This window comes from Sinohyriopsis cumingii, chromosome 2, assembly GCF_028554795.1.
Source record: "Sinohyriopsis cumingii isolate HCF-2022 chromosome 2, ASM2855479v2, whole genome shotgun sequence".
Lineage (NCBI taxonomy): Eukaryota > Metazoa > Mollusca > Bivalvia > Unionida > Unionidae > Sinohyriopsis > Sinohyriopsis cumingii.
The window spans coordinates 106,569,738-106,594,016 of NC_142962.1; the positions used below are offsets into that span (position 1 = coordinate 106,569,738).

Sequence of the window (24,279 nt, forward strand, 5' to 3'; positions counted from 1 at the left end):
AGGGTTTTATGCGGCCTAGAAACAAGTCATCATTCGCACTGACTCTATTTATGTTACTCTGTTTATCAAATAAATGTGCTTCTTTTGAAGTTTAAGTTTAAGTTTTCAAATATTAACAACATATTAACAACTGAAAATTAATTAGATGTTATTTAGAAAAACCTTTTGTTTTTGCTTTTCAAATATTAATTATTTTACTTAATGAACTATGCGGCCCGCGACAAGGTGTAAATTTGTGTATGCGGCACTTGCACTGGAAAGTTTGCCCACCTCTGAGCTAGAGAGACACCCTTGCTGAGTTCTCCCCCAGGACATGTCAAGGGTGCCCATCTGCTAGTGGAAATTTATTTTTAATTGAAGTCGGGTTGTTTATTTTGTTTTTAGGGTGTTTACTATTTTTTTCTTTTAGCTTGGATGTGTCTAGGAATTTAAGTATGTTTTGGTAGGTTAGATTTATGTTGGGGTTGTTATTTTTAAGGAATCTGGGTAAGTGGTACAGAATCCAAATGTTTTTGGGGGAGGGGGATTTTGAAATTCCATTCTCGCGACCTGATATTTTGAGCAGCTATTGAATACACGTGGCAGGTCTTCAATGGTTTTCCAGTGATATCAATTGATATTAGCAGGCTTGGGTCCTAGATGTTTGCCAAAACTTCCTGCTAATTTTGTTTTTCCGGTTACGATGCGATTGATAATTTTGGGTCCAGGCTGTTCACTTTGGGTGGTTTGATGGACCTATTAGTTTCTTTTATAATGGAGTAGAGTATCCTGCCTTTGGTAGTGGAGTTCCAATGATCCTGCCATTTCTGGTTGCTTTAGTTTCTTGTTATGCTTTGGGCTTTTGTTATGCTATATCTGAGTGGAGCAGGGTTAGGTTCCCTAACATGTGTTTTGCGACTTTGTCGGCTAGCTCATTATTAGGGATTCCTATATGCGAGGGTATTCATATGAATTCAACTATCTGATCAGCTATGGACAATTCCTTAAGCATATAGAAAGTTCTAGCCAAGAATTACTCTCTTGATTTGGTGCTGTGAGATTTGATGGATTCTATTACACTAAGTGAGTCGCTGATGATAACTGCATTTGGAACTTCTTGGTCTTTAATCCATTTCAATGATTACATTATTGCCCAGAACTCTGTAGTGAAAGTAAAGCAGTGGTCTGGTAATCTGGATCCCATTTGTATGCTGAATTCGGGAATAACTACTGCAGCTGCTGTTCTGGGGGGGTTCGGTTGTTTTTGGATCCGTCAGTGAAAATGTTTACGAAGCCAGAGTAGGTGTCTTGCATTTTCATTGCTACGATGGTTTTGAGTTTAGATTCTTGTTCCAATTTGTTTTCCATAATCGGTGTCTGTGGGGGTGTAGTGGTCTAGGGGTGGGGTTCTTCTTATAGACTTTAACGAATTATGAGAAGTTCCCCTGGTCCTTATTCAGAAGGTTAATTCTGGACACTATATTATTTATTGACTAAATATATTTATGGCTACGAGCCCCCAGTCAGCAATGCCGACAGTTAAATTAAAAGAAATACAAAGATGAAATTTAAACAATAACAATTTAATAAATGAAATTTAAAAGAATTTAAAGTAATCAATGTCTCTCTTTCACCCAATGATCCCTTTGATCATCATTTGAGTTCACAGTGTGAGGAGATTTTTCCCTTCTTGAGTGCTACTCATCTAAATCTCTTCGTTCCCTTGTCTTTCTCTCCTTTCGTGATCTCCACTTCCGCTTCCTCTTCTATAATCCTTGTTCCTTGCCGTTATCTTGACTTCCGGTTCCTCTTCTAGTATCCGGAACCCTTGACGATATCCCTTGAGGTCACCCGAAATTCACTCGGTATCTCTCACCGTCACCCGAAATTCTCTGAACTTCTCTCGTCCCCGAAATTCTCTGAAATTCTTTCGTCCCCCGAAAGCTTCCTGTTGAAAGGTATAATGCATTAGCATAGGGTTATAAAAATCTTCCCTCACACTACGTCACTGAACTGAACCATCAGTTTAAGGCGGGACATTTGGGTCGCGCATGCGCACACATCGAAATTCCCATACACTTCCGCCGCTTACAAAAATGGCGCCATAACACAATCACACAAAGGATTCAAATATCTACATACTGAGCCCTATCAGTATATACATACAAAATATTTTAAACATGATTGTACTAAAATATTACTACGATTAGTAATATGACTATCTATATATTTATATATATTTATATATATTTCCTACACAAGCGTACCAAATCCACAGTATTCACATTCAAATGGTGATAAACGGCAATCCGTTACTCAATGGCAAAATCTATCATTACGTAAACAAATTTCTTGTCTACCAAAATATAACTACGCAAAGAATTACAATATTAATTCTTATAGCGGCTAGCGAGCAATACAATTCTTCACAAATACAAATCGTCCTTTCAAAAGGGCGTAAACGTAATAATCCACGAAATAATATGCACACATATTACTAGCGAAAGAAGAGAACATTTTCGCCTCACAAATAAGGTGTACATAGTAACATTATGAATAATGATGCAACGAATCAACATCGTAATCAATCGTAAACAAAGGTACTAGCTAAAGTCATGAAAAAAATGCAAAATATTAAGGTCATAATTAACTATTCATACTTCAATACAAGTAAAATGTATACATACGACAAATTCTCTTCAATTAACAGCAGTCGTATCAAGCAGAATCAACGTAACATCAAACTTACCTGATCGAAGCTATTTCATGAATTTCCTAAATTCCGCCAATTTTTACGAATGGCTAACGGAGTGTGTGTCACTGCGACTCTTAAACACCAACTGACGAATTTCAGGCTTGTACACGTCTTATGTCAATTTCTCGAATCAAGTCCCACCTACAACGCATCCCGATTGGATGGCGACGGACTCTGGTCATTTGATCGAACTGTCAATCATAAAAATGTCAGTCTGTGTGTCCCCATGTACGGTCCAGCCTACCATTGTCGGCTTCCGGCTCTTTGAAGTTGTCTACGTCACGTGTTCCCATGTACAAAGATTCCCGCCAGATTTCCACTCAAGAGCTCAAACAAAGACTGGGTTACGTAAGAGGATTAGCCAACTTAGGCACTTGGAAAAACAAAGCTTACCTGGCTCCACTTACAGACTTATAAATACATGTATAATACAAGGGGTTGGGGTAAAACATCACATCCCCCCACGCTTGAGAATAAAATCAGGATTTTATTCACTCAAACTAAAAAAGCAAAAGTGTTACACGATATAAGGAACAAAATCAGCAAAATGAACTAAATGCTAAACTGAGTATGAACACGAAAATATAACAAATGATCTATATCATTTCGGCGCTTCTACTCATGAAATCTGCGCCTACGTTTTCAGATCCTTTCACGTATCTGATCTGCATCTGGTACTGCTGTAAAAACAGCGACCATCGCATCAATCGACCATTGGACAACTTTGCCTGCGCCAGATAGGCGAGTGGTTGGTGGTCGGTCTCCAATATGAACTTACGTCCATATAGGTATCGCTCGAACCGTGATATGCCGAACACGATTCCAAGACATTCCCTCTCCGATACTGAGTAATTCTTCTCGGCAGCAGACAACTTCCGGCTGCCGTATGCGACAGGAAAAAGCGTCTTGTCATGCTCCTGGAGCAGTACTGCTCCCAGTCCCGTGTCGCATGCATCGGTGCGCAGAACGAATTCTTTATCCAAGTCCGGTAGACGAACAACTGCGTCGGATGTAAGTCTATCCTTTAGCGTTTGGAATCCGTGCTCACACGCATCTGTCCAAACGAACTTACTCGGGGTCCGTTTCTTGGTTAGGTCAGACAACGGGCCCGCAATCGCGCTGAAATTAGCGACATACCTCCGGTAATATCCGGCCAGTCCCAGGAATGACCTCACTTCCGTTTTCGTGGTGGGGCGTGCGGCGTTTCTCAACTGCTCCACCTTCGACTTCTCTGGAGACAGCGTGCCTTGGCTCAGGGTATGTCCTAAATAGTCTAATGTCCTGAAACCAAGGTGACATTTGGAAGGGCGGGCTGTCAAGCCCTCCTGACGTAGCCGCTCCAAAACGTCAGCTAACAGAGCGAGGTGTTCACCCCATGTCTCTGTAGCTAACAAGAGGTCATCCATGAAGTTGTGGACACCCCTATCGCGCAAGGGCTCCAACAACTTCCGCATCATTCTGGTAAAGACGCTGGGCGCGTTTTGTACCCCGAACGGCATCACCAACCATTGGTATGTCCCGTCGGGAGTAGCAAAAGCAAGCTTCGGTCGGTCTTCTTTCCTTACCGGAATTTGCCAATACCCCTTGGACAAATCCAGTTTGGAAAAATATTTCGCTTTCGAGACCGAAGCGAAGATATGTTCGGGGTCAGGTAGCATTTCAACTTGAAATTCTGTCACCTGATTCAGCTTCCGGTAGTCGACGCAGAACCGATGGGTGCCGTCCTTCTTCTGCACTAAGACTACTGGTGAGCTGTACGGAGAGTCGGCAGGTTCGATTACTCCCAGAGCAATCATCTGCTCGATTTCTTCCCTTACAACTTGTCGTTTCGCGTGGGGCAAGGGGTAGGGTTTACACTGAACTGGTCGGTCGTCCACCATCTTTAACCCGAACTCGACAAGCGTCGTCCTCCCGGGTTTTTCTGTTAGCACGTCGGAATATCCGGCCAGCAAGGTCTCTATCTCGTTCCGCTGCCCTTCAGTTAACATGGGGTCACACTCCACGTCCGACGGAGTCTCGGCCCTCGTTAATGGACAGCTCGGGACAGTGTTAGCACCTTCCGTATCGCCTTCGATATCCTCGGTGACTATCGCTGCGACAACAAAATCGCTGGCGGTCTCCCTTTCCCGGTACCTCTTGAGCAAATTGGCATGGTACAATTTCTCTTTCGTCGGTAGCTGTATCCGGTAGGTTTGACCTCCGACCTTCTTGGTGACGACGTATGGACCCCTCCAGGAAACTTGCAACTTGTTGTGTTCCTGGGGCAACAACAACAACACTTTGTCCCCTACCTCAAACTGACGTGGTTTTGCGCGCTTATTGTAATTTTTCGCCTGTTGCGCCCTAGCTCGTTTGAGATTTTCTTGCGCGAGAGAACAAACCTCTTCCAGTTTGTTGCGCAAGTCCGCGACGTACTGGTAGGTAGTGCGTACTTCCTCTACAGCGTGGTCGTCTGTCCACAGCTGTCTCAGTACGGCGATTGGGCCGCGTACGGTTCTCCCGTACAAGAGTTCAAAGGGAGAGAACCCCAAACTCGCTTGCGGTACTTCCCGGTATGCAAAAAGCAGGGCCGGAATATACCGGTCCCAATCCTTGGGGCGGCCTTCGCACAATTTCTTGAGCGTGTTTTTCAAGGTCCCATTAAACCGTTCGACCAATCCGTTACATTGGGGGTGATACGGTGTAGTCGTGAGGTGTTTAATCGACATGAGGCGATTCACCTCCGCCGTCACACGACTCATAAATTGTGTTCCTTGATCGGTCAAGATCTCGTCGGGCACTCCGACTCTTGACCAGATCGCAAACAGAGCTTCCGCGACGGTTTCCGTGTCAATGTTACGCAACGCAACGGCCTCCGGATAGCGTGTAGCATAATCGACAACCGTTAAAATATATCGATTTCCGTGCGCAGACGCGGGTTTTATCGGTCCGATTAAATCCATGGCAACACGTCTAAATGGTTCATCGATAAGGGGCGTACTCCCCAAAGGGATGGGTCGCTGATCCGTTTTCGGTGCCATTCTCTGGCATTTGTCACAGGAGAGACAGAACCGTTTTACGTCTCCCTGGACCCCTGGCCAGTAAAACTCTTTTACAAGACGGTCACGCGTCTTAGCAATTCCCATGTGTCCACCCATGAGACTCTCGTGTGCAAGTTTCAGTACTTCGCAACGCTTTTCCTTTGGCACGACGACTTGCTTGAAGTGTTCGTTGTGTTTCCTGGCGTGGCGATACAAGATTCCCTTCTTGTAGACAAACTTCACCGCGCCGTTCGGAGTTTCCCTTTCTGTTCCCGCTTCTGCGTGTTTGTGCAACTGCGCCAGAGTTGCGTCCTCCTGTTGCAGCTTCCTTAACTCCGCTGGAATAACATTACTAACCGGTGTCGATGTAACTTGGATTGGCTTTTGTTTCGGCTGTCGACTCATGGCCCTGGTTTCAACAGCACTCACTGGCATAGGTGTGCAGGTTTCGGGGTTCGGCTGGGGTAACACATAACGGCAACCCAATATGACGTCATGTGATAGCCCCTCCAAGCAAGCAGCTTCAATTTTCCCCTTCACGTATGGTGAATCGAGGTCAATGACAGCTACTGGTAATGAGTCACGCGCGCAGTTCGCGTACTGAACTTCTATTACCCCCCCTGTATAGTCCTCCGGCTTGACATATTTCTTGTCGACAAGCGCGGGGACGCTGCACCCAGTGTCATACAAGATGGTGGCGCCTTCACCATTGACAGTTGCGGCCGCAAGGTTGGCTGGGTTGCGACTCGCTTCCGGCACACCTTCCTTCTTAGCTACGACATTCACCTGGGTCTGCCTGCCCTTGGGACAGTCCCTGGCAAAATGCCCCAGGCGCTTGCAATTAAAACATGTCGGCGGCCCTCGCCGACTTGCAAGTCCTGGTTTCGTGGGTGAGGCCTGTCCAGGTCGATAGGCGGCAGCCCTACCTGTAGGTGCCCCTCCGACCTTCCCGTCGCCCTGACGGTTACGGACAGCCGGCTCAACCTCCCCCATACGACGCGACTCAGAGGGTCGGGGTCGGTCAGCAACCCCGGAACCTCCACTCTTCGAGTGCGCCTGCTCGTATCGCTCCGCCATGTTAGCGATCTCTTCGAGCGTCCGGTGTTCTCTTTCTGCTAAGAAAACTGTCAACTCGCGACGGTAAGTACCCAGGACATGTTCCTTGAGTATTACCTCGCGTAGCCCTTCGTACGTGCGTTCGACTTCGGCCATTTTCATCCACTTCTCAAATAAACCTCGAACACGGTTGTGGAATTGAGAGTGGGTCTCTGTTACCTTTTTCACCGAGTCCCGGAAAAGTTTCCGGTAAGTCTCGGCGGTCAGCCGATAATGGCAGAGAAGCGCCTTCTTGAGGGCAGTGTAGTCATCAGCCTCTTCTGCAGTTAAGCCGTGGTAGACTTCCCGAGCTGCACCTTGCAAAAAGGCTGAGACATTGATGGCCCAGTGCTGTTCAGGGACCTGATGAGCGCGTGCGAGTTTCTCAAACTGGACGAGAAAATCGTCAATAGCCTCCTCCCTATCATTGAAGCGTGACATGTTGATCTGGACTATCCGGTGGTCGATGGAAGGTCGGCCGGTTGTTCCAGAGCTTGTACTGGCGTCGTCCCGTCCGTTGGTCCTAGCTTCAACTCTGACCTTTTCCATCTCCAGAGTGTGAGCGAGTCTGGCTAGCTCCAGCTCTTTCTGGGCGTCTCGGTCCGCTGCTATCTTGGCTAACTCTTGGTCCGCTGCTATCTTGGCTAACTCTTGGTCCGCTGCTATCTTGGCTAACTCTTGGTCCGCTGCTATCTTGGCTAGTTCTCTCTGGGCTTCTCTTTCCGCTGCTTTTTCGGCCTTCCATTCCTTGATCCTTTCTTCTATAAAGGTTGCCAGGCGATCTCCCTCGTATCCAAGATCTTCCGACCCCATGGCGCGGTATTCCTTTATCATTTGTCGTTCGGTAGCCATTATACTAATGTAAAGTGATACCTTGTCTCAAAATTCAAACAATATACAGATATTTGTAATACCAGTTTAAATACTTACCTGTCGACAACAACTAGTTTCGTTCAGGTAAGATATTTGTTCGATATCTGCTTCACACGTACTGCTATGAATGGAAGATCTACAAAGCCTGCACATATGACAATAAAAATACAAGATGAGAAAATCACAAAATTTCAAATACAAAGAATGGAAAATATCTCACACTGTTCACTAATACTTCTACCAATAACTTTAAGTCCCAAAATAATATATATGTCTAATTCATATCCCGGACGAAGCGCCCACTGTGGGGGTGTAGTGGTTGTCTAGGGGTGGGGTTCTTCTTATAGACTTTAACGAATTATGAGAAGTTCCCCTGGTCCTTATTCAGAAGGTTAATTCTGGACACTATATTATTTATTGACTAAATATATTTATGGCTACGAGCCCCCAGTCAGCAATGCCGACAGTTAAATTAAAAGAAATACAAAGATGAAATTTAAACAATAACAATTTAATAAATGAAATTTAAAAGAATTTAAAGTAATCAATGTCTCTCTTTCACCCAATGATCCCTTTGATCATCATTTGAGTTCACAGTGTGAGGAGATTTTTCCCTTCTTGAGTGCTACTCATCTAAATCTCTTCGTTCCCTTGTCTTTCTCTCCTTTCGTGATCTCCACTTCCGCTTCCTCTTCTATAATCCTTGTTCCTTGCCGTTATCTTGACTTCCGGTTCCTCTTCTAGTATCCGGAACCCTTGACGATATCCCTTGAGGTCACCCGAAATTCACTCGGTATCTCTCACCGTCACCCGAAATTCTCTGAACTTCTCTCGTCCCCGAAATTCTCTGAAATTCTTTCGTCCCCCGAAAGCTTCCTGTTGAAAGGTATAATGCATTAGCATAGGGTTATAAAAATCTTCCCTCACACTACGTCACTGAACTGAACCATCAGTTTAAGGCGGGACATTTGGGTCGCGCATGCGCACACATCGAAATTCCCATACACTTCCGCCGCTTACAAAAATGGCGCCATAACACAATCACACAAAGGATTCAAATATCTACATACTGAGCCCTATCAGTATATACATACAAAATATTTTAAACATGATTGTACTAAAATATTACTACGATTAGTAATATGACTATCTATATATTTATATATATTTATATATATTTCCTACACAAGCGTACCAAATCCACAGTATTCACATTCAAATGGTGATAAACGGCAATCCGTTACTCAATGGCAAAATCTATCATTACGTAAACAAATTTCTTGTCTACCAAAATATAACTACGCAAAGAATTACAATATTAATTCTTATAGCGGCTAGCGAGCAATACAATTCTTCACAAATACAAATCGTCCTTTCAAAAGGGCGTAAACGTAATAATCCACGAAATAATATGCACACATATTACTAGCGAAAGAAGAGAACATTTTCGCCTCACAAATAAGGTGTACATAGTAACATTATGAATAATGATGCAACGAATCAACATCGTAATCAATCGTAAACAAAGGTACTAGCTAAAGTCATGAAAAAAATGCAAAATATTAAGGTCATAATTAACTATTCATACTTCAATACAAGTAAAATGTATACATACGACAAATTCTCTTCAATTAACAGCAGTCGTATCAAGCAGAATCAACGTAACATCAAACTTACCTGATCGAAGCTATTTCATGAATTTCCTAAATTCCGCCAATTTTTACGAATGGCTAACGGAGTGTGTGTCACTGCGACTCTTAAACACCAACTGACGAATTTCAGGCTTGTACACGTCTTATGTCAATTTCTCGAATCAAGTCCCACCTACAACGCATCCCGATTGGATGGCGACGGACTCTGGTCATTTGATCGAACTGTCAATCATAAAAATGTCAGTCTGTGTGTCCCCATGTACGGTCCAGCCTACCATTGTCGGCTTCCGGCTCTTTGAAGTTGTCTACGTCACGTGTTCCCATGTACAAAGATTCCCGCCAGATTTCCACTCAAGAGCTCAAACAAAGACTGGGTTACGTAAGAGGATTAGCCAACTTAGGCACTTGGAAAAACAAAGCTTACCTGGCTCCACTTACAGACTTATAAATACATGTATAATACAAGGGGTTGGGGTAAAACATCACAGTGTCTCTAGTGTTGATCCTAGGGATAGCGTTTGTCCAAAAGGCGGGGTCAGGGGAGTGAGTGTACTCTTCTTGTAGAGCAAGTGTTGGCAGCTTTTCCCTGAGTTCTGTGATTTGTTTGCCACCTGGTGGGTTAGGAACTAGTTTGCGGCTAAACGGTTTGTTGCATTTGCTAATGGTTACTTTTGTAGGATGCGAGTCGGGGTGATTTGTTAATCGATTGGAGTATCGGAGGATCATTTCCTGTCTTCTTATTTTAAATGACAGTTCACCAGTGAGGACTTGAAGTTCGTCCAATGATGTCGATGGTAGAGTGCAGTACAAACAGATAATGCTTTCCTTTGGATGGTACCCAGTTTGTTCAGTAATGTTTGTTTCGCTGAGTTGTAAGCTTGGCATCCATAATCTAGCTTCGACCTTATAAGTGATCTATAGATGGTTAATAACGTTTCTTGATTGGATCCCCAGGTAGTCCCTTTAAGATTTCTTAAGAGATTAATATCTTTATTGCAATTTTGAATTAGTTGTTCAGTCTGGTGTTTCCAAGTTAGATGATTATCGAAGAACATACCTGGGAATTTTACTACCTTAGCATATTTGATTAACTGGTTTTGAATATAGATGTTGGGGTACATTATCTGGTTATTGCGTTTAGAGGAGAAGATTATTGCTACCGTTTTCTCATGTGAGACCGTAGAATCCCATTTATCTGACCATCTCCCTATTTTATATAGGCTATTCTGGATTTCTTTGACTACATGATTGCTAGCATGGTTTCATGCCCTCCAAATGCCGCTGTCATCAGCGAATTGGGAAATTTTAACCCGTTTTGTCGCTAGGTTGAGGTCAAGGTCGTTAATCATGATGTTGAATAGCGTAGGACTGAGTACACTCCCTTATGGGGTGCCGTTTTCAAGGGGGTATTCTTTTGAGGTGGTGTTTCCTACTCTAGTGAATATTCTGCGACCTGTTAGGAAGTTTTCGATCCAGTTAAACATGCACTCAGTAATTCCGAAGTGGTTGAGTTTTGCAATCAATCCTTTGGTCCAGACAAGATCAAACGCTTTCTCAAGTTCAAGGAAGACTGCTGTAAGTTGTCTGTTTGATTTTCTTTTGGAGTTGAAAGCTAGTTTGATATCCGCTTCTAGTCTTAAAAGTTTATCTGTGGTGGAGCACCTGTTACGGAAGCCACATTAGTTTTCTGATAGGAGTTTGTTACTTTCTAGGTGGTGTTTTAATCTGTTGGATAGGATTGTTTCCATCATTTTACATATGTTATTAGTGAGTGGGATGGGACGATACGAGTTAATATTATTAGGGTCTTTACCTGGTTTAGGGACTGGGATGACAATTACTTGTTTCCAGCTGACTGGTACTTTTCCACTTTGCCAAATTTGTGTAGTGTTGATATCACGTGACTATATGACCTCTGATGTCATTGACATGTAGGTTGTGGCTATATTTTGAGGAGAAACTTCTTGTTAATGGCCAATTGTAAACCAGTTTAAATAGTATACACAGATCAAAACTGTATGGAGCCGATACACTGTGAACCAAACCCAAAATACAATTTACAACTGTGTTTAAATGGACAAAACGCGAAAAAATAAAAGTTGATTATAGTCTGACTATACATCACCGTTTGTTTGTACCCCCTACCGATTTCAATAATGAAAACGTTTAGTGTGATAAAAAGGAACAGAGCTAAGTCAATTGAATCATTGATTTATAATTTCTAACTGAATTTGACGAGAATGACACTAATGCTGGCATCCCTTGAACACTTTCATGCTTAACAGACTTTCCATACTAACACGGCGCCATATTGCGTACACTATAGGCAAGTTTATTTCCATCAGACAACCTAATGACGTAGTTCATCTTGTTCGGCAACTGTTACGTTGAGAGTTTGGAATTATATCCCTTTGCTTACATGAACATAGAAATTAAACCGCCTGTTAAATCCACGTGAAAAACAAATTTGTTGTTGTCATTATTTTCTTTGTTTGATGCGACATTGTAAATATCGGAAAGCAGACGACTTCTGTATGTACATCTGTAATCGTGACACACCCATTTGATGAAAATGGACTTGTCCAGGAACTGGATCCTAGCATGTCCGTCTATTATATTGAAAACTTTTGTCAAAGCATGAAACGCGCAGACGATCACGGTGTTAGGGCCACTCAATTCAAGAGTCAGGTTAGAAAGTATAAATCAATGAATGAACGGACTAAGTTCCTTTTTCTTTTTATCAAATTAAAGGTTTCCATTATTTAAATGGGTAGGGGGTACAAAAAATGGGTTTGTATTGTCAGACTATAATAATGACCACCTGATACTTGAGTAAGCCTAGTTATGATGTATTGTACAGATAATGCTATGCGTACAATCTATACACACACTTCCATTCCAACACATTTTATTATTTCTTATATGTTTCACAATGCTCTCGAATCGAGAGCCGTCAAAATTACCAAGGCTCGATAGTGAGCCCGGTCAAAGGTCTTTTTTTAAGGTCGAAATTACATGACATAAAATGAATTTTATATATAGAAAAAAGCAATTTAATTTAGGCTTGCGAAATAATTTTTTCAATTTTCTTTTTAAAATTTAAAGTAAATAAATTTATTTTAAAAATGTCTTAAAGAAAAATAATAATAGCAAATATAACTTTAAAATTGGATATTTGTCATTTCAAATTAGAAGCTATGAACACAAATCTGTATTCATAAACTCTTTTCATAATATTTAGGATTATGTCCCCTTAAAAGTTACTTCCCTTGCATATCGAAAAAATTGCAAAAACACTCGTCACGGCAGCAAAGTACCTGTCACGTCATTAATAAAAATAATGTAAGATTCGAAAGATATACAGTTAATTATACTTTATTTGAAATCAAATACTACTTGTCATCTGTTAACTTCAGTGCATGCTAGGTCATCATACATGAGAGTGAACTTGTGAACAAAAACAACTTTATTGCCACGTAGATCTATGTTACAGCCATATGAGCGCTATAAGTACAAATACATATAGGTGGTGAGAGAGAGAGAGAGAGAGGATGAGAAAGACGTATATATACAATGAACGATTTAAATAGCAGTTTTGTCAATTTATTTAACTTACCAATCCGTTAACGTTTGTGTTATTAGCAACTCATGACGTGTGTGTGTGCGTGCGCGCGCGCGCGTATGTGTACGACATATATCATCATACTTGTATCATGGTTTCTTATTTCAAAACAAATATTGATATTGAAAAGACAGTGAAATTCATTGGCTATATCTTGTGAGGCACAAAATCCACATTTCTTTTAGAAATATCCTAATTAATTGGACGCCTATAATTCGTTGTACGGAATTATGTTAATATTACTCGATATTTTTGTGGCAGGCGGGTTCAGATTAAAGCATTTTGAACTATCCGGCAACTTATCCTTTCAAAGGAATAAACAATACAATAATGCCAAATTTGCATAGACATGCATTTATCTTTCAACCTCACTGTATCTGTCTTTTCTTTAACCAATCAGCAGACGGCCATGATTGAGAGAACCATCAATTATTCAGGCTCAAGTAGTACAATTTGTTTGAGAAGGAAAACCATATAAAATTGAATATACCAGCAGCAACGTTGTGTACAATAATGTCATAGAAAGAATTTTAATTTGTTTTTGATTAATTTTTCCGGTAACAAATCTGTCTTAGAATATAAAGTTGTAAGTTGTATAAAAGTACTCGTGTGTTTTTTGCTTGACATCGAACATAAATAATCTCAGTCAAATTTCATAAACTTACGTAAATAAGTTAAAGAATACAGCAGCATGGTAACATTGATTATTTGGACACCGGTTAAACATAAATTTCACTCATAAATTGAATTTCTCTCTATGAATGAAAGAAACTCAGATTTAAACAATTAGGCACGACTTTGTGAGCAAATGAACTTTTTCAGCACTTGACAGTAATACAAATTTACTTTTGATTTCCATTCCTAACAGGATTCATCAACCCCACGACTTTTACCGAGGACGTGGATCAAGATGAATAAAGCGTCAGTAATTTCGTTTGTATGAATTTTTTAAATTATTATTCCGAAATGTTCTTCCACTTAAAATCACAGATGTAGAACTGAATAAAAATTTAACTAAATAAGAAATGCACAGTGACAATTCAATACAAATCCAAAAATTTCAATTCTTTAACTCAAATATTTTTAGGAATTTAAATAATCTTACAAATGAAAGAATAATAAGAAAATGTTCTGAATACTTTTTAATTTCTTCGATAAGTTTTAGTTCCCAAGTTATTTAATTTTAAATGGAATTAAGGACAGACAGAGGGAAACGCATTCGAAGGACAAACAGACGGATGGACGAGAAAAAAAATCAATAATGAGCCATGGGCGATATTATATCTTTCAAGCTCATAACACTAACAATCAATGATAATGGCAGCCGCCAATTTTCCCATCGGCTTACCGCTCTTAGATATTTCATTAGGTGACCCATGAGAGCATGATTGTATAGTACATTTCTCGTTTAAAACATCAGTGCAAAAAGACAAAATGTCGTCATTTAACTAGACAGAGCATTGCTGGATCTGCGTTGTAATGAATACACTAAGCTGTTGTGCTGGGGTCTGCAACCTATTTTATATAGCGTGACACTTTTTACCGGATTAATTACAAAATGAAAGAGCGCGTGCCACCACTAAGAGAGTAACGATATTAAAAATCGAGATTTTTAGCTGCCCTTCGCGTGTCACACACACACAAAAAAAACAACTCTTGACGTCCTACTTTGTGGAACGCGTGCCGTAGGTTGCCGACCCTGCTGTAGTGAATGCACCGCCATGACACAACAAGTCTTCTTTTTCCGAAAATTGCAAGAATTATGTGCAATTATGGAAAAGTTTCCGTGACGATTTAGCGGCATGTAACTCGAATTGAAATCAGTGTAAAAACCAAACTCTGGGGCGTTCATTATTGCCGAAATAAAAAATTAAAACATGAATCTTTTAGACATTCTGTGCAAATAATGTCAGTAACAACATTGTTATCTTTATATGTGAATGCAACAGAACACGATCGCATACAGTTTTCAATATTATTATTTTTTTGGTCGGTGCATTATTACCGACCATTGTATTTATACGTAGTTCCTTTACAACCACGACTCTCGGCTGAGAGATCCATTCAGTACTCAAATTCGACTGTTACTTCTCAGCATCCCTCTATTTTTCGAATACTGTTTATGACTGTGGAAAAGACAATAATAATAATAATCATATTAATAATAACAATAATAATAATAATAATAATGAAAAATATTTTTAAAAAAAGAAGTTTGGTAATTGAAAGGGAAAGACGGAAATGTTTACAGAAAAGAGCTTACTCTGTTAAACCATTCTCGTTCTTGCAAGAGTTTGTTCCCATTCAACGCCTCTCGGTCAAACATTATTCTGTGTGTATAAAAAGAGAACAAGGCTGTGTAACAACTGAACTGTAATTTTTTGCTAATTATTACAATGTAAATTATGTAATTTATATCAAATATATTGCATTGATAATAACAGTGACAATAATATGCAGAATATCACGGGTTAAATTATTACTTAAATATAAATTTAATACAACTGTGACAAATTTTAAAAATTCTGAAATTTTGGAGAGGCACCTTCAGATTGTAGCTTGTTTAGCTTATGCCTAAATGCGGCCCTGCCTGGGTCACTTATGAAACCTACCTTTAGGAAGAATCCGTCGAATGCGAATTTCATAAGAGACCTTTAAAAAGAGCAGATAATGAAAGGTATATTTTTCCACACCTAGATTCCACCAACCCTTCAGATGCGAACTTTGAAAATAAATAATTTCATTACATTAAACTGTAATACTACTATTAAATGTAAGTCTGCGTTACAGAAGCATTTAATTGAAATTCTTTTGTCAGTAACTAAATCTCTCTCTCATTCTCTCTCTCCTTAGAGTGGAATTCTCAAAGCAGAAGGATAGTGAGCGACCAAATAAACACGGAAACGTTAAATTATGAGAACTCCCTGGGGAGAGGTCAAGAAAGCGATACAAACCAGGCACAAACTGCTGAGCCCCTATCCTCCACGAGGAACCCTCGGGCTTGCTGATCAAAACCTGTCTCCAGCAGTATTATCTGTCAGTGTCTGGTGCCTCGACCCCAAGCGGTTGATGAGCTGTATTAAAGTGCACATTCACACATGCATACACTTAGGGCAAATGTATAAATTGGTATTATCGCATAGTCTTCGCATTAAAAATAATAATTATAATATAAAATAAGCAATAGATGAGGAAGGCACAAATACCGTAACATCCTTATTTGAGGTCACTAATTACGAACAGCAGGTGAATATATTTTAAATGGCACATGTCACCAGCATACATGCCCTATAATGTTCGCTTTAATTGACAAGTAAAAGAAAAGACTATCCTCTGATCTGCTGGTCCATAATATCACGACAGATCTGGGGTTACTTTGTTCACAACTTGTCATGTGTTATAAATGAACATATACGGTAAAGCCATTATTTACAGTAAGTTGTATAACGAAGCATCAATAACTGTTCAGACTTTAGAGACAAAATTCGAAAAATTAAATATCTCCCATGCTTTATACTGTAATACAGTTCGCGAACTCGTAAGTAGTAAATGGGGCCACCCTAGGGACAATGGGACTTGGCATTAAAAACACCCCTGGGCCACTCTAGGGACAATGGAAATTTAACATGGAGAAAAATCGTGGGTCACTCTAGGGACAATGGGAATTTAACATAGAGTTTGGGCTTGTCTAGGGACAAGGGGAATTGAACATGGGAATAGAGTTTGGGTTTGTCTAGGGACAAGGGGAATTGAATATGGGTTTGTTTTTTTTTAAAAAGTTTTTTTAAATTTAAATTTAAATTTAAATTTAAAAAAGGGTAGGCAATGGAAAGGCTATCTCTTTTCGAGAAATATGGCTGGCCCTGAAAAGGGCCTTTGGGTTTTCTTCTTCTTCTGCTTCTAATTTCTTCTTTTTCTCCACCAACTTCTTATTTTATCTCCAACACTCTTTCTCTTCTTTTCTTTCTTTTTTCTCTCCTCCTCTTCTTTCTTCTTCTCTTCCTCCTCTTCTTTCTTCCTCTTCTCATTTTCTTCTTCTTTTTCAATTTTTTCATTCCATGCTCTCATCCTTATCCTTTCCTCTTCATCCTCCTTCTCCTCCTTTATCTCTTTCATGACACCACTTATCTTGTCCTTTACCTTTCTCAAGTTATTAATTTCCATCTTTACACGATGGGGACTATAGGAATAGTGGTCTTCAACGAGTCTTATTAACATCTGCTCCATCATTCCTAAATTGTCTAAAACGTCTTGCAATGTTTGCATCTTGTCAATTTGGTTCGAAGCCATCTTCTTTGTAGAATGGTTTGAACGACGAATACTGTGGGTTCTTATAGTGAAAGCGCGGACGTGATGGAAAACATCCCCCTTAAAACATAAAATTGATATTACCTAGATCATGACCTAACATCGTGCAGACGTGAAAGAAAACATCCCTACTTTTCTCATTTCATATAATATACTATCCACATAAGTGAAGCAACAATAAACAAACCCCAAATCTACTATTTACACACGCAAATCATTAAAACAAAATCCATAATCTACTATCCACACAATCGTACGTGAGCGCTTACAAAACCCAAACTATACTCTCCACATACGCTAAGAAACAATAAACAAAATCCATAATCTACTATCCACACAATCGTACGTGAGCGCTTACAAAACCCAAACTATACTCTCCACATACGCTAAGAAACAATAAACAAAATCCATAATCTACTATCCACACAATCGTACGTGAGCGCTTACAAAACCCAAACTATACTCTTCACATACGCTAAGAAACAATAAACAAAATCCATAATCTACTATCCACACAATCGTACGTGAGCGCTTACAAAACCCAAACTATACTCTTCACATACGCTAAGAAACAATAAACAAAATCCATAATCTACTATCCACACAATCGTACGTGAGCGCTTACAAAACCCAAACTATACTCTTCACATACGCTAAGAAACAATAAACAAAATCCATAATCTACTATCCACACAATCGTACGTGAGCGCTTACAAAACCCAAACTATACTCTCCACATACGCTAAGAAACAATAAACAAAATCCATAATCTACTATCCACACAATCGTACGTGAGCGCTTACAAAACCCAAACTATACTCTTCACATACGCTAAGAAACAATAAACAAAATCCATAATCTACTATCCACACAATCGTACGTGAGCGCTTACAAAACCCAAACTATACTCTCCACATACGCTAAGAAACAATAAACAAAATCCATAATCTACTATCCACACAATCGTACGTGAGCGCTTACAAAACCCAAACTATACTCTTCACATACGCTAAGAAACAATAAAGAAACCCATAATCTACCATTCACACAAACTTACTTGAGCAGTTACAAGCACAAACACACAAACACATACCCTCGCACTGTGAAAAAAGAGTTAGTGTTTATAATCACACTACTCTACCTACACACACACACACACACACACACACACACACACACACATTGGCAAATCGATAGTTATTTCTTTTCTAGAGTATTGGGTAGCCCTTAAAAGGGCTGGTTTTTTTTGAACTCCAGATGCACCTATCTAATGGTTGCACCTTCCTGGCCTGGCGCCACACACGCATCTTCTTCCCCAGTCTCCTTTCACCTTTCTTCTGGGGAGCGCAGAGGGAGGATGATTCGCTTCAACACCCCAGTCCTCTGTCTCGGGAATATTGTACGACATCCTCTCTTCTAGTTTCTTTTCCTCCTCTTCCCTCTGTCTTCTCTCCTCCTCTTCGTTCTTCATTCTTTCCTCTTCTACTATAGCCTCCGCGGCCAGTTCATTTAACAGGCGCCTGACATATTCCAGATGTATCTGGAGTTCAAGAAGTTTGCTTATTCTGCTATTCATTCTTGTGTTGATCAATCAACAAGGGTAGCTAGACTGCCCAGCGAGTTTCAATTTATAATGAAAGCGAGGACGTGATGGAAAACATCCTCCTAAAAACATAAAATTGATCTTACCTAGATCATAACCAAAAAAAACAACAACGCGCGGACCTAAACACTCACTCACTTTTTTATGCTACCCATCACTATTTTAAAATTTTTTATAAATCACTTCAATAGACTATCCACATACGCAAAGCAATCCAATCTAACCCCAAATTTACACCTCAAACACCAAAAAAAAGACATCATTTTAATCTACTATCCATACCAACTTACTTAACCACTTACAAACACAAACACACAAACACATACCCTCACATTTTTTTAAAAAAGAGTTAGTGTTTATTTTCACACTACTCTACCTACACACACTGGCAAATCGATTGTTATTTCTTTTCTAGAGTATTGGGTAGCCCTGAAAAGGGCTGTTTTTTTTGTTTGCTATGGCATTCTTTTTTAGTTTCTAAGAATGCGATGTCCTCTGAGGATAGACTTTCTGGCGATAGGTCTGCTTCTTCGAAAAGAGAAGAAGAACTCTTTGGTGTCGATACGACAATAGACAAAGCCTCTGTCAGCTTCAGGTTGCTGCTGCTGTTGTTGTTGTTGTTGCTGCTGTTGCTGCTGTCTCTGAAGTCTGTACTTCTCTGTCCATTCTTCTTTTTCCCTGTTCATTTCTTCTCTGAAGAGCTCTTCTATCAGGTCTTCAGTGATTTTTAACATTCTCACATTCTCTATTTCTTCTGGCTTCGGTATCAGACTGTGTCTGACCCTATGCAAATTCACGTAGGCTTTGTTGAGCTTAGCTAGTTTGGAGCACATCTTCGTAGGAGGATGAGTCGACAATGGATGGTTAGACTGGAAACAACCCGGTTCTTAAAGTCAAAGCGCGGACGTGAAGGAAAACATCCCCCACACGGTTTTTGAGTCGCAACGTTTAGTGAGTGTCATGAGAGGGATAGTAAGAAATGAAAGAGCATCAATCCAACATTCTTATAGCTAAACAAAAGACAAAGGCATTTTTTTTCAAAACACAACATTTTTTATTCAAAAATCACTTAACACTAAACAACAAAAACTCTAACATTTTTTAACAATAATCCAACACTAAAAGTTTCTCCACTAGGTAAAGAGGGATAACAGTCTTCCATGGTTTCTAGTAATCTAGGATGACTTCTCTCAAACTGTTGATTTCTATCGTATTATCGAATTCTGCATACAGGATGACGTTCACCGTTTCATCAGGGTCTCGGTCTTTAAACTGAATTTCCACACGAATCTGGCCGGATTTTATAGGGTGGAAATGTCCCTCGTCGCTGCCTTGGTCTGGAGTGAAATCGAAAGCCCACAAAGCGTAGCCTCCTGCATAATCCTCGTACGTAATACCGTGACTGGTACTGGTTCCTAACTGTCCGGTGGCTTCGTACAGGGACAAGTACGATCTCAAGTAATTCTTCTTGGTAAAGTCAGGTTCGAAAGGTCGGGTACACAAGGTCTTGCCATCGCGACTGACTTCGATTTTGGACACGCCAAAGTGTTGAAAGTAGAAAGGATTTTTTTCGGCAGCTCCGTTGAAGGCTGTATTCTCGACGATACCAACGATCAAACGTTTGGGTAACTGTCCTTGGAACAGATGATCTTCGATCATGGATCGCTGTCCCTTGGGAATGGTGAAGGTTTTCACTTCCACGCGTCGTATGGGATACTTGGCAGTCGTTCTGCTCAACGTCTGACTGATGTCGTTTCCCACTTTAGGTAACACTTCCACACGGCGTACGTAGAGTCTGGCTTCTAGGATTTTGGTTTTGTAACCGTCACTATCAGCCATCAAATGGAAAGCGGCACTGCTACGATTCAGTCTCAGGCGGACATCCACCCCGTTCAGCAAATACTTTTCTTGCAACCACATGTCCAAATGCAAACGATCCATCAGTTCTAAACTTGTGTCGGCTGCCGTGATTCTCTTTCTTCGTTCTAGAAATCCATCATTGTTGTCTTTCTTTTCATCAGTTTCCAATATTTCAAACTTGGTAGGTTCGTCAGCTTCCCATACCACACAGGCATTGAGATGAGTGTTCTTGGCATCTATTCCGTACGTCAAGAGATTTTCCAGGTAGGCACGATAAGGGTAAGTATCCATGCTGCTACTGACCAGTTTGTTATTCAAGTACAAGTCCACTCCACTGAACAAGGAATGCATGAAATTGTTGACGGGAGCTACTGCTTCATCGTCTATAGCACCTCCAGTCTTATCTAGAATTTTGACTTTCAGGTACAAGTAACTGCTATTCAGATCGATGTAATCTTCGGGCTGTCCTTTGATTTCAAACTCGATGGGAGCGGAATCGGTCAGTGAGGAGACGGGGTGAAATTCCACCCACTGGGATTCTTGCATGGTCATCATCGTGGGGGGCATGGCAAACAGATCCAGTTCCGTCTTGGAACAAGCGCAAGATTCTCGGTGCATCATTTTTTTGTCTCTTTTCTCAATAATCGAAAACGTCTAAGTCTCGAACGGTTCTTCTTTTCTTGGCCTTTCTAGCTTGAAGTCTGGTGAAAGGGTGTTTTCTTCGTCGTCTCTTTCTGCCTTGTCCTTGCTGAATGCCTGACTCGGTAGCGTGCAGGGCATTTATAGGTGTTTCTCGGTGACCCAAAATGTCTTTGCCCGTTTGCAGCAAGACATTTTTGCCTGCCCTCATGAAGGCTTCTTTAGGGTTTTGTTTGTCGATGATGACATTTTGGAGAAATTCTTTGCCTTGCGTCAGTGTGGCATCTTTCAATGCGTGCAATCCGCGTGTCACCATCGGTTTCAACACCGGGGCCACCGAACGAAAGGCCGATTTTAACATATCTCCTAAACCGTGTCCTCGCTGTCGAGCAACCCCTCGGTACACTGGATACATGACTTACGAATCGTGAGAAAACCGTTTTCGAAAATGGAGTTTCACCGTGACTTTTCCTTTGGTGAATGGAATATTTTGTCCCAGATCTCCTTTTATAGTAATGTTGACCGTGTCCAAATACGACTTACTGACAGGCAAATAGTGAGGATGTACAAATTCGCGGTGGACGTGGTAAGTGTTTCCACCTTCCTCGTCAGTGTTCGTGGCAGAATCCACTTGGAAAGGAATGACACGCAGTAACGGTACGGAGGTGTGTCCCACCACGTTATACTCCACCACATCGGAGTACACAAACATCAAATTCAGTCCTTGGTTCAGTTCTACCGGGGCACGAAATAACTTGCTAAAAGACTCGTTGTCGTAAACGATGGGTAATTCGCTTTTCTTCATCATGCCTATTCTCAGGTTCATGTCTCCGCCCAACATGTCATACAATTCAGGACAAAATAAAATGGACAGGATTTTACTCCGTTCAAATTTCATCAAGAAGCGACGAGCTGTTTTGTGGTACTCCATGGTGACACTTTTGTTAACATGCTCCAAAGCTTTCAGAAACACGGCATTAAACCTGGAGGCTATGGTGCTGACCAAATGTTGACCACTAAAATAATAGCCTGGGGAAATGAACAAGTGATAGGTGGTGTACTTTTGTGTACGGGTTTTCTTGTCATATTTGACATTGCTATCCATCCACTGTTGCAATTGTTCGTCATGAACTTCCACATCAAAAAAATTTTGATTGGGAAGGACATTGAGGACTTGGGTCGGGTGAATCACTTCTACTAAAGCCACTTCCCAATGGGCTTCGTGATCTAAGGGGATGGCTTGAGGTAATTTGGCCGTGTAACAGCACAACGTGTTCTTGGGAAACACCTCCATGGAACTGTCACTGGGTAAGGTTAAGTAAAATTGGTTTTGGTGACTCATAATTCCAGAGTTCTGTGGCTGTCCGAGGGGTTAGTGGACGTCAGAGGCGTGTCTCCGCCCAAAATGGGGTTCTGGTTGTGGTTGGAGTGGTGACTGGCACTGGCACTGGACACAAGGTTCCCGTGGTTCCCGTTCGAGGTGAATTTCAGGGAGGGATTAGGAAGCAGGTAACCGATGCAACTGCTCAATAAAATGGTCCACAATTGTTTGTCTCCTTGTTGCAAACTCAAATTGGCGATGGCTGCCCCGATGACACAATACACCACGAAGATTTGGCAGAAAAAGACGATTTGCGTTTTAGGCACACGTTCTCCACACCACACCCACAAGGGTTGTTTTTGTAAATCTTGCACAGAAGAACTGGGTGAAGGAGGAGTTGTCGACGTAGCTGCGTCTGTGTGAAAAGGCATGATGGTCACTTCTTTTTATAGTCGATGACTTGCGAAGCGTCGATCCAAGAATCAAAACTGGGTGGATATCCTTTCCAACGTACTTTGACTTCTTTGACACGTCGTTTGCCCACTTTACGGGTTCTGCGTTCGAGAATGCTTTCGATGTCGTACACGTCGTCTTCTTTTTTGGTGACACGTTGTAACTCGGGCAAATAAAACGTTCCTTTGAGCACTTCTCCGTTCATGTCTTCCAATTTATAGACGGCAGGATGACGGCCATGCACTTGTCCAGTGACGCGAAACAGTTCGGTCGTCCAGTTAGGTAAGTAACCTTTGTCAAAAGTGCGTTTGGTTTTGCCAATGCGCACCCAATCTCCTACGGCCAACTCTCCACTTTTCTTGGGGACAGCCCTCGTCGGGGACATACCAAACAGACGCTCAAACACCAGCACTTCGTTGTCGGGAGTCACGTCTTGCGGGGCACGTCCGATGCTTCGATGGTAAGATTGGTTGTACGCTTGCACCAGGTGCGGTAAGATGTCGATGTACTTCAGAGTGTGGTGATGCGTAAAATATTTCCACATGCGTTCTTTCAAAGTGCGTTGAAAACGTTCCACGATGCTGGCTTTGGTTTCGGGATTCTCAGTGGTAAAAAAATGAATGTCACGTTTCTTTAATTCTTTTTGGAAAGCTTGGTTCAGAAATTCGGTACCTTTGTCCGTTTGCCATCGAAGAGGGTGACGACCGCTTTGTTTCAAGACCCGTTGCAGGGCTCGCACTAACTCGCTGCTCGATTTGGAAGTCAAGGGTACGACCCAAGCAAATTTGGAAAAGACGTCGATGACACAAAACAAATATTTGTAGCCACGATTGTAGCTGGCCAAATGAGAGACATCGGCTAAATCGGCTTGCCATTCATGATCGATGCCTTCCACTCGGGTGCGACTTCTGGCAAAATGGGTTTGTGTAAAGTGTAGGTAGCTTGTTCTTGTAACCATCGTTGCACTTGAGGTAAACGGAGACTTTTCAGTTGCGTTTTGGCACAACGATACAATTTTTGAACTCCTGTGTAACCTGCAGGATGGGAGGGATCGTAGTAAATGCTGGCTAAGACTTTTTCCATTTTTTTGTGTTGGTTG

At 41.2% G+C, this 24,279-nt stretch overlaps 2 protein-coding genes across 5 annotated transcripts in view; one reads left to right on the plus strand and one right to left on the minus strand.

Annotated features, from left to right (window-relative positions):
• Positions 1-24,279, plus strand: part of LOC149805565 (uncharacterized) — a 460,129-nt gene that overhangs the window by 405,353 nt on the left and 30,497 nt on the right. The window lies entirely within an intron of this gene.
• Positions 1,367-9,856, minus strand: LOC149805568 (uncharacterized). Of its 4 annotated transcripts, none has more exons than XR_016419692.1 (2): positions 2,729-9,856; positions 1,367-1,927 (listed from the first exon to the last, which is right to left on the minus strand). XR_016419692.1 is itself a non-coding variant. In XM_089950175.1 (2 exons), the coding sequence occupies exon 2, from the start codon at positions 7,699-7,701 to the stop codon at positions 3,331-3,333; it is 4,371 nt and encodes a 1,456-aa protein (XP_089806301.1). In that variant the 5' UTR covers positions 7,702-8,598; positions 9,400-9,856; the 3' UTR covers positions 1,367-3,330. The 4 variants fall into 4 exon arrangements, 2 of the variants coding, with proteins under 2 accessions (XP_089806301.1, XP_089806300.1); XR_016419691.1 differs by having other exon boundaries at positions 2,667-9,856; XM_089950175.1 differs by having other exon boundaries at positions 1,367-8,598; positions 9,400-9,856.

Excerpts from the sequence above, each read along its gene's own strand:
- LOC149805568 (XM_089950175.1), bottom strand. The coding sequence starts at position 7,701 with ATGGCTACCGAACGACAAATGATAAAGGAATACCGCGCCATGGGGTCG.